This window comes from Amia ocellicauda, chromosome 2, assembly GCF_036373705.1.
Source record: "Amia ocellicauda isolate fAmiCal2 chromosome 2, fAmiCal2.hap1, whole genome shotgun sequence".
NCBI classification, from domain to species: Eukaryota; Metazoa; Chordata; class Actinopteri; order Amiiformes; family Amiidae; genus Amia; species Amia ocellicauda.
Genome location: NC_089851.1, coordinates 19,039,470 through 19,053,798, shown reverse-complemented (window position 1 = coordinate 19,053,798; position 14,329 = coordinate 19,039,470). Strand labels below are relative to the sequence as shown.

The 14,329-nt window shown below is 35.2% G+C and overlaps 1 protein-coding gene across 1 annotated transcript in view; it reads left to right on the top strand.

The window, feature by feature from the left end:
* Window positions 1–8,916: 8,916 nt before the first annotated feature.
* The window catches only part of ca8 (carbonic anhydrase VIII), a 20,735-nt gene continuing 15,322 nt past the window's right edge, over window positions 8,917–14,329 (top strand). Inside the window, exons 1-2 of the mRNA XM_066720168.1 lie at window positions 8,917–9,360; window positions 13,892–14,083. Coding sequence (XP_066576265.1) covers window positions 9,288–9,360; window positions 13,892–14,083 — 265 coding nt within the window. The 5' untranslated portion in view covers window positions 8,917–9,287. The remainder of the gene's footprint in view (window positions 9,361–13,891; window positions 14,084–14,329) is intronic.

The window sequence follows — 14,329 nt, the reverse complement described above, 5'->3', positions numbered from 1 at the left end:
ATGTATGGGTTCTTAGATCTTAGGACACACACCAGACAGACTCAAGGAATACAAATAAATTATGTTTATTAATTACAAGCAGTTTCTAAAACCTACAATAAATAACCATAAAGCAGTCAGTAGCAGCAAATGCAAAACTAAAGGAGTGCATATAAGAGTCTCATGACAGGCAGTCCATTATTAGCAGTAATAACAGAGCTTTTGGAGGTGACAACTACTTGCTGTGAGGCCTCCACCATCCCAGCCCCAGGTAGAAATCTGCTGGTCGCCTCTCCTTCCATGCTGCTGCTCAGACTGGTGCCCGGTCACACACTCTATGTCCTGCAGTGTCATCCTCCTCTCATTCTCTGTTCCATGCCCCTTTTCCATTGGCACTTCTGACCCGACCTGGAACCAAGCTGGGACCTATCTGTTTTTTTTCCCACTGCAATACCTGAGCTGAGGTAAAGGACGTCACACACTGTGAACGTTTGCCTGATGCTGAAAGATAGGTGGATTTTTCAGATGACAACAATGGAGGATCTTGAGTGTGGTTGTTCCCATATTTTTTTTTTTTTTACTAAATGGAAATGAAAACCAACTGGCCTTGCTACCAAACTGTAATACTGAAACTGCAAATATATAAATTTAAACTTTATTTAAAATTCTCAGATTAAGTGCAACAAATAGAACATGTGTGCTTTTCTAATCTATTGTAATTATCTTATTCCAGGTCTGAAGGGAATGTCCTACTCAGAGATTGAGGGAACTGAACCTTTTCACTCTGGAACAGACGTGGGGACTTGATTCAAGTCTTCAAGATCATGTAAGGCATCGACCACATCAAACCAGAGGAGCTTTTCCAGATCAGCAGGGACACACGCACCCGGGGACAGAAATGGAAATTGGGCTTCAAGGCATTCAAGACAGAAAACAGGAGACACTTCTTCACACAGAGAGTCACAATCTGGAACAAACTCCCCAGCGATGTTGTTGAAGCTGAAAATTTGGGAACATTCAAAAATAGACTGGATAGGATCCTTGGATCACTCAGTTACTAATGGACACCAAACGAGCCCGATGGGTTGAATTACCTCCTCTCATTTTTAAACTCATGTTCTTATGTTCTTATATGAAAGCCCATAACAATTTCATGTAACTTATATTTGTTAAGGTTTCGTATTGGTAGTCCCCATACCCTGATAATATGGAATATTCCAGCATGCACTTAAACAGTAAAATTACATTATTATGTATATTATGTATATATGTATATATTATGTAAATCTATACATCACATAGCTTTTAACATAGTAAAAAAATACAGGTTGAATCTCATTAAAACAAATCTCACAATAAGTAATATGTCCAAGTAAAGCTATAAGCTTTTACCATTATAAATAAACAAACATCTATTATTAGCGGCTAGAGAACAAGTTAAAAAAGTTATCAGATGTTAGAGGTTAAAGACCTAATTTACAGATGAAGAAGGACTATTGCTTGAAATGATCTGTAGTAAATTCTTTTATTTAACATTTTTGTGTAGATCAATCCTCCAGCTTGGCTCCAACAGGCCTTCTGACACCCACAACTAACTGTTGTCCACTCACACTCTCTCCCTGGCAGCCCTCACCCTGCACCTGCTCTCTGCTCTGTATTTTTTTTTCTTGTTGCCAATGCTCTGGTGAAAACAAACAACTGCACTCTGTGCTGCTCACTTGTCCTTATGCTCTCCCCAGCAACCTGCTTTTCAGACCCAGCTCTATCAGGGGAAATTAAAAACAGGTGTGCATCATCACCCATGGGGGATTAATACAAAAAGCATGCAGGGGGTTAACCAATTAACACAACAAACACAAAAGAAAACATACGAAAAAAAGAAAGAAAGAAATTACAAATACTTAATAAACTCAATCAACATTAATGAACCCCTGTCACTATCCATAAACACAAACTTTACTACTACAATTACTGTATAATCAACTACCTGGACAGCACTCAGTGAGTTAATGGTTCCATAATTAACCATGGTTAAGTAGCATCTTGTTATCTGAGCACTAAAACATAACATAATAATATGTATTAGTAACAAAAAAATATTTAACTATGTAAATTCAAGATACATAAGCCTGTACAATTTCTGCACCACACCCCCCAATTTTGTTTTGGATATTTGCAGGGGTGTAAAGAAATGAAGTAGAAATACTTCGTTCCTGTACTTAAAGGTAGGGTGTGCAATCTTTTCCAGATTTTTTTTTGTTATACTGTTAAACTATAAACCCAGTGTTCTGCAACATAGTGCAATAATTACATTATAACAAATGTGATCACTACAGGGGTACATATTTTATATTGTTTATTTTGTTTCGTGTATTATTATACAACTGTTTGGGATATATGTATATGTGTGTGTGTATGAACAGTGAGTTTGCTAAGAAACCTCCAAATTATTTACATAAATCCCCCAATGTTACCCTTTGTTAATACTGAATACACATGAAAGTAATATCGAGATATGAGTCTAATAACATTTCTTTTTGACAGACTTTGTTTTCAAGATAAAATCGAGGAACCGTACAAATACCTTGATAATTTATGGAAAATAAAATGTTGGATTAAAACATCAAATGAATCTCTTGTGTGCCCCCTTCATAAGGCTCACACACAAACACTTTCACTTTGTTACTAAAATCACAATGTACTTTTACTTTTGGTACTTGTGTACTCTTAAAAGTAGCTACATTTTTACTTTTACTCAAGTACTGTTTGAATGGTAGACTTTTTACTTTTACTGGAGTAAGTTTTTGATAGAATATTTTTACTTTTACTCAAGTATGACTTCCGAATATTTTTTACACCTCTGCATATTTGCAAACTCATCAGCTCATAGTGTGAAAGTGGCAACAGCCCCTCTGCCTTTCAAATCTACATTAAGCTTTGTTACATTTCATTCCAAACGTATTATTTTACAAATCCAAAAATATTATTTTATCTCTTGTTTCTACAATATTGCTGCATATTTACATTTGCAGCAGTAAACTTTCACTTACACTCAGAACATTTTGAGCACATTTTGTTCTGCAGAAACTCACAACCTAGGCCACCTAATCACAAATTACAATTACAGTATGTGTTTATTTTTTGTTTGAGACAGGACAATCCAATACAAACCAAATATCAATTAATGTATTTGTCACTTGTAATTGGTTAGAAACTCACAATGTTTGTGGGATGTAGTCAAAGGTCATGTAATTAATTATATGAGAAAATGCTTGGATATTTATTTGGAATAGTGATGATGTTTTTATTATTATTATCATTACCTGATTTCTTAGCAGAAGCCCTTATCCAGGGTGATTTACAATTGTTTCAAGATATCACATTATTACTTTTTTACATTTACCCATTTATACAGCTGGGCATTTACTGGAGCAATCTAGGTAAAGTACAAGGGTACAACAGCAGTGCCCCCACCAGGGATTGCTCCAGAGTCCAGAGCCCTAACCACTAATCCACAGTACTGCCCTATAGGTGCCACTAGATGGCAGAAATATACCACAGCATAGGCTTAAATCATTCAGTGGCACATCCTAGTTTGACATGTTTAACTCAATATATTTTTGTTTATGTATATTCTGGTTAGGAATACCTAATGTTATATAGTTGAATTGCGGAAAATCACACTTTATTTTGTTAGATATTTTAACAAACTAGCAACATTCTTGATAATCAATCACAAAATCACATTGAAAGCAATGGTGCAACAATAGATACAGAATCCCGCTCAGCGCATTCTGTCATTGTATATTCGATAAGCCAATCAGCAGTAATCAGCCCTTCTTTCAATTAATAACGGTCAAATGCACTACGTCTCCCTGTAAGTAATGCTTATTCTCTCCGTATTGCTGTATTGCATGATTGCAATTCTAACAGTGCTATAATTTGATTCCCCGTAAAAAATCAACAACTATATAATTAAGTAATCAATACTAGTCGTAATATAACTTTTACAACTTTGTTCAGTCAATGACCATGGTTATGCCTGCTTGGCTTTGGCCAGTACGTTCTGCAGTAATGATCACGTGTTTTGCCAGGTTAACATATTTTATTCTCCAAACTAATTACAAGAATCTGAACACTGAAAATGTTACAATTCTACTTGGTTAAATTGTTATGATGGAATTTCATTGGGAGAAAATGGCAAAAAAGACAATTCCTGCAAACTAGCAAACAAAGCAAAATGAATGTGAAATTTACAACTGAATATCTTTGATGAAAGTTATCAACTTAATTTCTCTTTATAGGACAGTTCTAGTTGACTTATATTAAAAAATAGATGTATTAATCAAGTGACCTAAAGGACTTATCCTAAGGGCACAAGCAAACTGCATACACTGACACTGAATTTGTATTATTATTTAACCTCATATCCTTGCCTGCATTATAAATAGTGTACTGGTATATATATATATATATATATATATATATATATATATATATATATATATATATATATATATATATATATATATATATATATATATATTCTCAAATTAAATGAGCTAAGTGTGACAATCGATTTATGTTCCACTTACATATATGTATCATAATTTAATCTATAGTTGAAAATTGTTCTGTTAAACCTTGATCTGTTTTATTTTACAGCATTGCCATTACTTCTCAATTAATTGCCTTCATGGTATGTTCATGAAATAAACCTTTACAAACTGACTGTATAGACTCATGAAAACCTTATGTATCCAAATTTAATTGTTTGACTAAATGTTTCCTCATTTAATACTAACATAATAATTTTGATAGCTGTAAAGGCTGACTGCTGTGATGCTCAAAGTCACACATTACACTTCCTTTGTAGAGAAATAATACTGCTTCATTCCATGTGTAGCATAGTTTCTGTTGCACAAATATTCTTGATTTGATTTGATTACAGTTCAGGCACATTGAGTTTGTGAGCCTCTTTTCCTGGCCTTGCAAGAGTGTACAGACCCAGTCTTTTCAACTGGAAGCAAGGAGTAGCAGAGAATCATCAATCTAAAGGATGTGACCCAGATGTTCTATACCCATTCAGGATACTTTTGTGATCAGTAGTCTGTGTACATGGACATGTGAAATCACTGACTGTCCAGCCAACAAATTCATTAAATACTATTCATACAGCTACCAAGCATTTTCAAATTTTGAAACTAGAAAAGACAGTGTGAAAAAATAACACCACCATCTTGCTCTAGAATTAAATGTTCATCACAGGAAATAGGTTGCATTTAAACATTATATAAACTGTACAATATTTTGTATTAATTGGACTGGGACACATCTAATATTCAGCGCACAAAGCAAAAGTAGGCCTAGTTGCAGATATTGCAATACATTAATTTTGTCCTCAGGCATTTGTAAATGGTTGTTGAAAACAGCACTTGAACCGTGAACATTTTACTGTCAGTTCAAAATCAAAGTCTTCTAAAACAGACATGTTTATTGAACAGATTCATATCAATAATTGAGCAACCCCTGCTTCTCAATGTAAAGTTAACTTAAACTTTCCTTAAAGCTTAGTTTAAAGTCCCTCTCCCCCTCCTACACATATACATACACTGATCAGCCATAACATTACGAGCACTGACAGGTGAAGTGAATAACACTGATAATCTCGTTATCATGGCACCTGTCAGTGGGTGGGATATATTAGGCAGCAAGTGAACATTTTGTCCTCAAAGTTGATGTGTTAGAAGCAGGAAAAATGGGCAGCGTAAGGATCTGAGCGACTTTGACAAGGGCCAAATTGTGATGGCTAGACGACTGGGTCAGAGCATCTCCAAAACTGCAGCTCCTGTGGGGTGTTCCCAGTCTGCAGTGGTCAGTACCTATCAAAAGTGGTCCAAGGAAGGAAAAGCGGTGAACCGGCGACAGGGTCATGTGCGGCCAAGACTCATTGATGCACGTGGGGAGCGAAGGCTGGCCTGTGTGGTCTGATCCAACAGACGAGCTACTGTAGCTCAAATTGCTGAAAAAGTGAATGCTGGTTCTGATAGAAAGGTGTCAGAACACACAGTGCATCGCAGTTTGTTGCGTATGGGGCTGCGTAGCCGCAGACCAGTCAGGGTGCCCATGCTGACCCCTGTCCACTGCCGAAAGTGCCTACAATGGGCACGTGAGCATCAGAACTGGACCACGGAGCAATGGAAGAAGGTGGCCTGGTCTGATGAATCACGAGTTCAAGGTGTTGACTTGGCCTCCAAATTCCCCAGATCTCAATCCAATCGAGCATCTGTGGGATGTGCTGGACAAACAAGTCCGATCCATGGAGGCCCCACCTCGCAACTTACAGGACTTAAAGGATCTGCTGCTAATGTCTTGGTGCCAGATACCACAGCACACCTTCAGAGGTCTAGTGGAGTCCATGCCTCGACGGGTCAGGGCTGTTTTGGCAGCAAAAGGAGGACCTACACAATATAATGCATGTGGTCATAATGTTATGGCTGACTTGTTCCCCCAGATATATTGTAAGATTACAGTAAAAAGATAGGATAGTATATCATTTGTAATGAACACTTATGTTACTCTAATACATAAATAGATATATCTACACATAGAGGCCTTTTTCCTATAGACATTTTACATACACCATGGGTCAGCTAGTGGCTCAGATATTGTTTTCTGTAAGTTTTCTTGCATTGCTAAACAATGCTGGAACTGCTACTTGTGCCATCTAGTGTGTGGATGCTGTCAAATTTACTTCAGTGGCTTGAGAGGTTCTTACTATCATTTTCTATTTTCTTATGGGTTGCACTGCTACACATAGATATATTAATGTATACATATATATTTACACACACATATATAGAAGCTTTTTAAAATTATGTAGTGTCATTAAAATCCAGATTTAGAATGTAATCATATTTTTCATCAAACACAACAGTCAGATAATTAACACTATGTCTGAAATATTACTACCTGTTTAACAGTGCCAAATCTGATGTAAAGGTGCCGTTTGTAATGTGATTGTGCTCCCCAATAAAGACAAACGTTCTGGGTTGAGAACTGCAGAATAGGTAGGTGTTGGTTTAAGTTACTTACCACTTGGTAAGTGGTAAGAAGCAGATACAAAAATGAAAGTAAGGTATGGATAACATCATTTATATAAATGTAGTGTATCACAAAAGTATATTAATAGGCTTCATGGGAGGACTATAGAGTACTACAGAGTGTAAAGGTTGTGCCATTTTAAAGCACATTGTTTTAATATCATTCCTATTTTTAGTAAGCAGAGAATCTAGAACAATGTGACCTAATTAAAAATATTTCAGCAGAGATTAAGCGTTCTTTATTCTGCTTTCCTGTTTAATTTTAGAGATAATAGGTCAAAAATGGTAAATCTTAATTTTCTCACTCCAGGGTTTTATTAATAGCTCATTGAACATGTGATATAAGAGTTTTACTAATCACATTTGTTTTTACACTAATTTGACTTGACTTGAAAGAAGTTATATTTTTATTTATTTATTTATTTATTTATTATATTTTTACTTTAATTATTACTTTATTTCATCAATGTTCCTGGTTCAGGTTTTATTGTGACTGATTTATTAGTATTATGATTATAATGATGACAATTGTCAGCAAATTAGACTCATCTTGTTTTGTTTTGTGCCACAAGTCCAGGGTGTTACTAATACTGCATTGCCAGGTTTTTCCAGGAAGACAAAGTCATCTTCAAAGTGACCTCAATCCTTCTACTGATATAGGAGAGAGATTGTAGGGTGATGTGTGCACCTGTCTATCTTAAGACACAAAGGCAGGCCAATAACAAACTGAGCTTATATTTCAAAAGCTGGGCTACTGTCAATGATTGCATTCAGGGGCAGAATAAGACATCTGGGTAGATGGCAAAGGATGCTCATTGATTTTCAACCTTTATTTTTATGATTTTTGTTCTATACATTACAGAAAACACTGTGGACTGGTGGACAAAAACCTGTGCTGAATACTGCAGTCATCACACGAATAATGATTCAGAACAGTGTGTATCAGGTCAGAGAAAATAGGCATTGATTTTTCATACAGTAATGAATGTGTTAAATGTACTGTGATTTGAAACAATTTATAACAGGGTTTCTGCCAAACTAGAATGATGGTATCTATTTGTATTTTAATTACATTAAATCATTAATTTAGAACAAGTATAAGGTAAAAGTAAGAGTAAAATATTGACACCCATTCACTGCAGATAGGTCTTACTTACTGAAGTTGATACCTTTTTTTTTTCCACACATTTGATAAATTAAAAAGAGACTATAATGACTTGGAGATTTAATCAGTGTTATCTGTATATGTGTATCATGATATAATAATAATAATAATAATAATAATAATAATAATAATAATAATAATAATAATAATAATAATAATACGTCTTCTGTGTTTCCTGAATTGTAGCAATAAAGTAATGTGAAGATCCTGTTGTTCTATTAGAATATAAAAGAAGTATACATGTTCATTTTATTTAATTTAAAATTGTAATAATAACAACAACAACAACAATAATAATAAGAATAAGAATATTATGCTTCACTGACATTAGACAAGAAAAAAGGTAAAAAAAAACTTTCCTTCCAAGCTTCTTTTTGAAAGCAGGCTTCAAAAGGCCTAGTCAGTAAACATTTCCTGCCAGCGCGTGCACTATTTAGATCTTCCTGCCAACATAAATTACATTTACAAGACTGTTGTTAATAGGTTGTGTTATGCAAGAGAAAGTAGGATGTGAACTAAGCCAAAGAGTAACTTTAAATTATTACTATTTTGACACAAGTAGACTATTGTCTTGACCAATGAGAAGGCACTTCCCACAGTGGCCTCTAGTGGCAATTTGCAGGATACGACCTCAGCTGCAGTTTTAAACACTGCTAAACACTGCACAGGTTAAGTGCTTTGTCTTCAACCTCCAGAGTGGAGCCTGTGCTGCAGCCTTGACTCAAAGTTTGCTCACTAAGAGAGAGAGAGAGAGAGAGAGAGAGAGAGAGAGAGGATTCCTGTTACATTGCCAGCAACTTTGCATTCTCTCCTAATTCTCTGCACTGAAGAACATCTGCACTGATCGCTAGTAGTTTACCTGTACCGAAGGCAGAGAACACTAGCTCATATATTGGTAGATCATCTGTGTAAAACGTAATTGTACATAACTGCAATACAGGCATTGGTACAGAGTCTCTGCTTATCTCTAGTTACTTTAAAACTGGTTCAAAGCGTCTTGAAGTTCAGACTTCAGAGGTCATCTGAAACATCTGTTCTACATGGCTGACAATATGATTGAAGAATCTGATTACTATCCTGATAAGGATGATTTGGAGTGGGGATATGAAGAAGGTAAGTTTGTGTTCTTTCTATCTTTTACGGCTACTTTAAAAATATGATAGAGTGGACTTGTCTCTTTTAAAAAGTGACTTAACCACAAGAGTCACACCCACTAATTTGTTTGCCATTGAATTACAGAGTTTTGCTTTCCATCCTGTTTTGAATGTTAAAGTAATGCCACCAACATATTTCAATAAGAACCTGCTCTTTCCTTACACAAAGCACAGTGTTCTATTAATAGTACACCCATATGTGAACTGTCTGATAAAGTGTTCAGTCTAATAGTTTGGCATCCACAATATAGCAAAGAGTTTGAGACGGATAAGTTTATTTGCTTTTCTTTTATGTACTACAGCCTGTTCAATTGCCTCTGAAACAAAAGTGCACACAAGGCTAAGTGCATAGAACATATTCATATATCTAACATGTCTTCCTCTGAATGCAATTTAAAAGAAAATCAGACATTTGCTGTGTGTGGGCAAGGTCATGGTTAGTTTGGAAGTGAAAGTTTTCAATCGGTTTAAAACTTAACAGTTTACTGTTCTGCTTTGTTGAACTTTAATTTTATCCATTAGAGAATTCTTAGCATGAAATAGTTTTATTAGAATCACTGTGAAATGTTCTAATAAATGTATTGAGTGTTGCTGAATGTAAAGATATGTTTTTAAGTTGAGGATTTAAATATTTCACAAACGATAATACTTGACTGGCTTTTATGAATTTATTTACTTATTTCTTCTACCTAATGGAAGGCTGGCGTTTTGGTAACTGGGCACTACTCAAATAAATTCTGCAAATGACATAACCACTCTGTCTCAATGGACCTTTGATAAAATGTATTGTTATTTAAATAAATTATAATTGTTTCAATGTTAGGTTGAGATCCCACTAATTTCCACTAAAACAATATATAAAATGGCACACAAGACTGCAAAAAATTTAAATCTGTTTAAATAAATAATCTTTCAGTTGATATGGATATTGTTTTTACTTTTTGTATTTATTAGGAGAAACATACCATTTCTACAATTTAATTAAAGTTACTCTATTTTTACTTATAAGACCAGTTTCATTATTGTATCTGCAAACAGACTAAAGAGCTGCAATGTACTGACATGCTGTCAGAATCAATCCCAAAGAAAGGTCTATTTTTAAAGCATGATTTTATCTCTTTATTACTTCCACTATGTTGTATCCTTAAGCTATATCCTTAATATATACTGTATAAAATACATTTCCTGCCATTGATCCTTACTAATAACACACATACAGGGGTATTAGAAATCAATACCAAATGTGACACCTGACAGGCATTAGCTGAATCAGGGTAATGAATGAATACCTGGGGTATATTGTTAAACTCCTGGACTAGAAGACAATGCCAAAGATCATGTGGTGGTGAATGACATTGTGTTCACTTCCAGTTTCCTCCAAAATCCCGTCAATGATTCCCTTTGTCTTTGTAAAATATCAAAATTCCAGCTCATGAACTTCTGTATTTGCTTAAGCCCACCTGCTCTGCAATACCCAGAGAGACACAAAGAATGGAGGTAGTTGGATTGATTGATTAAGGGCATCAAACAATATAATGTATACGTGTATTAGAATTTTCCAGATAGTTTGCACCTACCTTATAGTGCTTGAAAAGAGATTACCTTCTGCACAGCTAATGTTCAAATCTGTGTAGTGTTTTTAGAACAGATCTAGTGTTTTCTGGTAAAATCTTGCATATTAATGAACTGTTGAGTTGGTGCTGCATCAGCACTGATTTTAGACATCAATAGGTTCCTCAAATGTCCTTGACTGTCGCTTATGTCATTCTCTGTGCTGAATAGAAACTGATTGAAGAAAACTTTTAACTGAGACAAGGTTGTTTCACCAATCACTCTTTGTTATCGTTGTTATTCTGTCCTCTTCACATGACTGTACATATGGAACCTTGTGCTTTACAGTGAAGGAGCAAGTGGAGCCAAAATGTCAGGAAAAGGTTTTATTTCCTGCCAGCAAGATAAGGATTGACAGGAACAAAAAAAAATGAAAAAGTGCTTCCATTGCAGTGCTATCTAAGCTTTGTACTCATATAGGTGTTTAGACAAAGGCAGAAGCTGAGACAAAAGCAATGGAAATAGATACACAGATAGGTTAATTATAAAAGGGTACCACTAGGGGCAATAGAGAGAAGAAATAATACACATGCAAACTATAAATTAAAGACTGAAGAATACTAGTTAATAAATTGATGACAACATGATGCTACTTTTTCTAGGATGCCTTGTCATTCAGCAAAACTGACACACAGTTTACTAATTTTCCAAATGCACCAGCAGTAATTGATATATCTGTATTAAATGAAGATTTGGAGGTTTAGACCATTAGACAATTTTGTATTAGAAAGGTCATAGATACAGCTGAAGGAAATAATGGGAATAGTTACCATTTAAGATGTTTAGAGAGCATTATTTTAATTAATTTAGATAATGTTTTGTATTTAAATGAAGTTGGAAAACAAAATATGTCAACATAGGCTTAGGTTTGATTTAATACTGACATAACTAAACTGCATGTACATTTTTGTGGGCCTTATGTAATTTATGAAACAAGAATTTCCTTCCTTGTTAGAATATAATTAATATATAGATGCCTTTGAAGTTAGATTCAATGGTTTGATCAAAAGAATGACAACATATCTTTATTCAGCAGCTTATAGCAGTTTGCTATCAGTTGTCAAAGCATTAGTTGTGTAACACAGGTTGGTCTTTGGCTGTGCTTATGAAGATACCAGGTATCACTACCATTGTCACATGACTTTGTGAAAATATAAAATACAGAGAAGAAATATGTGTATGTGTTTGTGGTTTCCTCTGTACATTTTTGTCATAGAAAACAGTCAATTTAATATGGAAACCAAACAGATTTCAGATTAAAAACAAATGGAAAAATAGATGTAAAGAAATATTGTGTATGTGTATGTGTTTGTTTTACAGAAAGAGAGAGAGAGAGGGAATTTGAAAGCATCATTGTATGGGAAGCAAATTTCAGTGTAGCCCACAATGAATATAAATAGAGTACATTTGTATTTACCTATGCTGCTTTAGGCTTGAGAGTGCTGTGTAATTAACTTTTAGAAACCAGGCGTCAGTCTAAAAGTTGAACAATACTGTGTGTGTGAGGTGTTCATTTGCTCTTGAAAAGACACACACATCTCAGTATTGTATCTCTCAGAGCAAAAGTAACTCCGAAAATCAACGAGGGGGGTGGGGGGTTAAAGCGCATTGGAAAAAACTACAAAAGGAGAGGATTTATCTTCCCATCAAAGTGTTTGTTTAATATGGGATTGTTTACTTGCACAATCCCCATCCGTGACATACTGCAACACTTATCGTTATGCAGGGAAACTAGTATAATTGCTGTAGCATAGGAGTCAGACCGTGAAACTCAGCTGTCTTCTCAATAATGACTTGAGTTGCCCTGGGAAAGACAAAACCGGTTCTTTTGTAGTTTTTCAGCTATCCCGGAAGTTTTGAAAAGACACATCCTGAAACACTGAATAAGCATACATGCTAGATTTTGACATCCGCTATTATTTGGTAAGCTTTCAATTTAAATATATTAAAAGTAGCTTATATACTAGAATCAAACTGGAAGAATGGTATTCTACACTATAGCAACACATAAAGACATAAAACTGTGATCTCAGGTTTAGTAGTTGCCACAACTGTTTCTTTATTATTTTTCCACAGTGTGTGAACTGTTGTCCTCCACAAATCATAGCTGCACATTGGCAGAATTCAATGACCTGGAGCAGCAATGGCTATTGTCTTTGTGAGATATTTTCTCAATTATGCATTGTGGCGTAACAGGTCATTTTTGACTTGGGGCTGAAGTTGTGCTTACTTTGGACAAAATGTTCTTTATTATTATAAAAAGTAAGCATCAGAAACAAAAAGTATTTTTAACTTATTCTTAAGTTAACAAGAGCCAGATATCTATACTGACTGGAGTACAATCAGATACACTACTCACTAAACCATTGTATGTGAAATGCTAGACTCAAGGAAGATCAATAGAATAGAATTCCATGTTGCACATTTGTGTTTCTGGTTCTGTGCTTTTCAAATTGCTTGCCAGTAGTCAGAGCGGACAAACATTGATTGGCCAGTTTGAAACATTTTCATAACCGCCTATGCTTGCACAGCACTGAATACATTTTATGTAATTATTGGTATAGGAAATGGTATTATCCAAACTTGAGATAAATACTTATATTAAGACCGCCTTAGTTTGTGGTCAATATTATAGGGGTGTTACACTGAATTTTAGTTTGTATTTCAGTTGTATTTATTTATTTAGTTGACTACATGTACTTAAAGCTTTGCTGTTTACACAATAGAAACCGTATCTGATTCCATGTGTTGTCATTTGTAATATTTTTCATTTCCTTATCTTATTTCCATTGAATTGCACCCATTTTAGGACATCTCACCATCGACTTAATAGATAGAACTCTTTTTAAATGTCTGCCATTCTGTGCTGTTATTATTAGGTGTAGAATGGGGTCTGTTGTTCCCTGAAGCAAATGGAGAATATCAGTCTCCCATAAACCTCAACTCCAGGGAGGCCAGGTATGACCCCAAACTCCTGGAAACCCGCCTGAACTCAAACTACGTGGTTTGCCGTGACTGCGAAGTCATTAATGACGGGCACACTGTACGGATACTGCTAAGGTCAAAATCAGGTAAGCTGCATTTTTGTGAATGTAATCACTTTGACATGAACTAAACCATTTCCCTTTAAAAATAATAAAGCCATTAGGGCAGAAAGGATGTCTGTATTAGTCTGTTAATTTAGCAGAGCCCTGCAGAAGGATATATAAAAACAGTCGGGTTGAATTGAGCTCCAGTCAGTCTGATACTGAAACACAGAGCCGACAAGTCATGGCTAGAAATTTTAACCAATGCATACACTCAGTGGTGGCAGATTG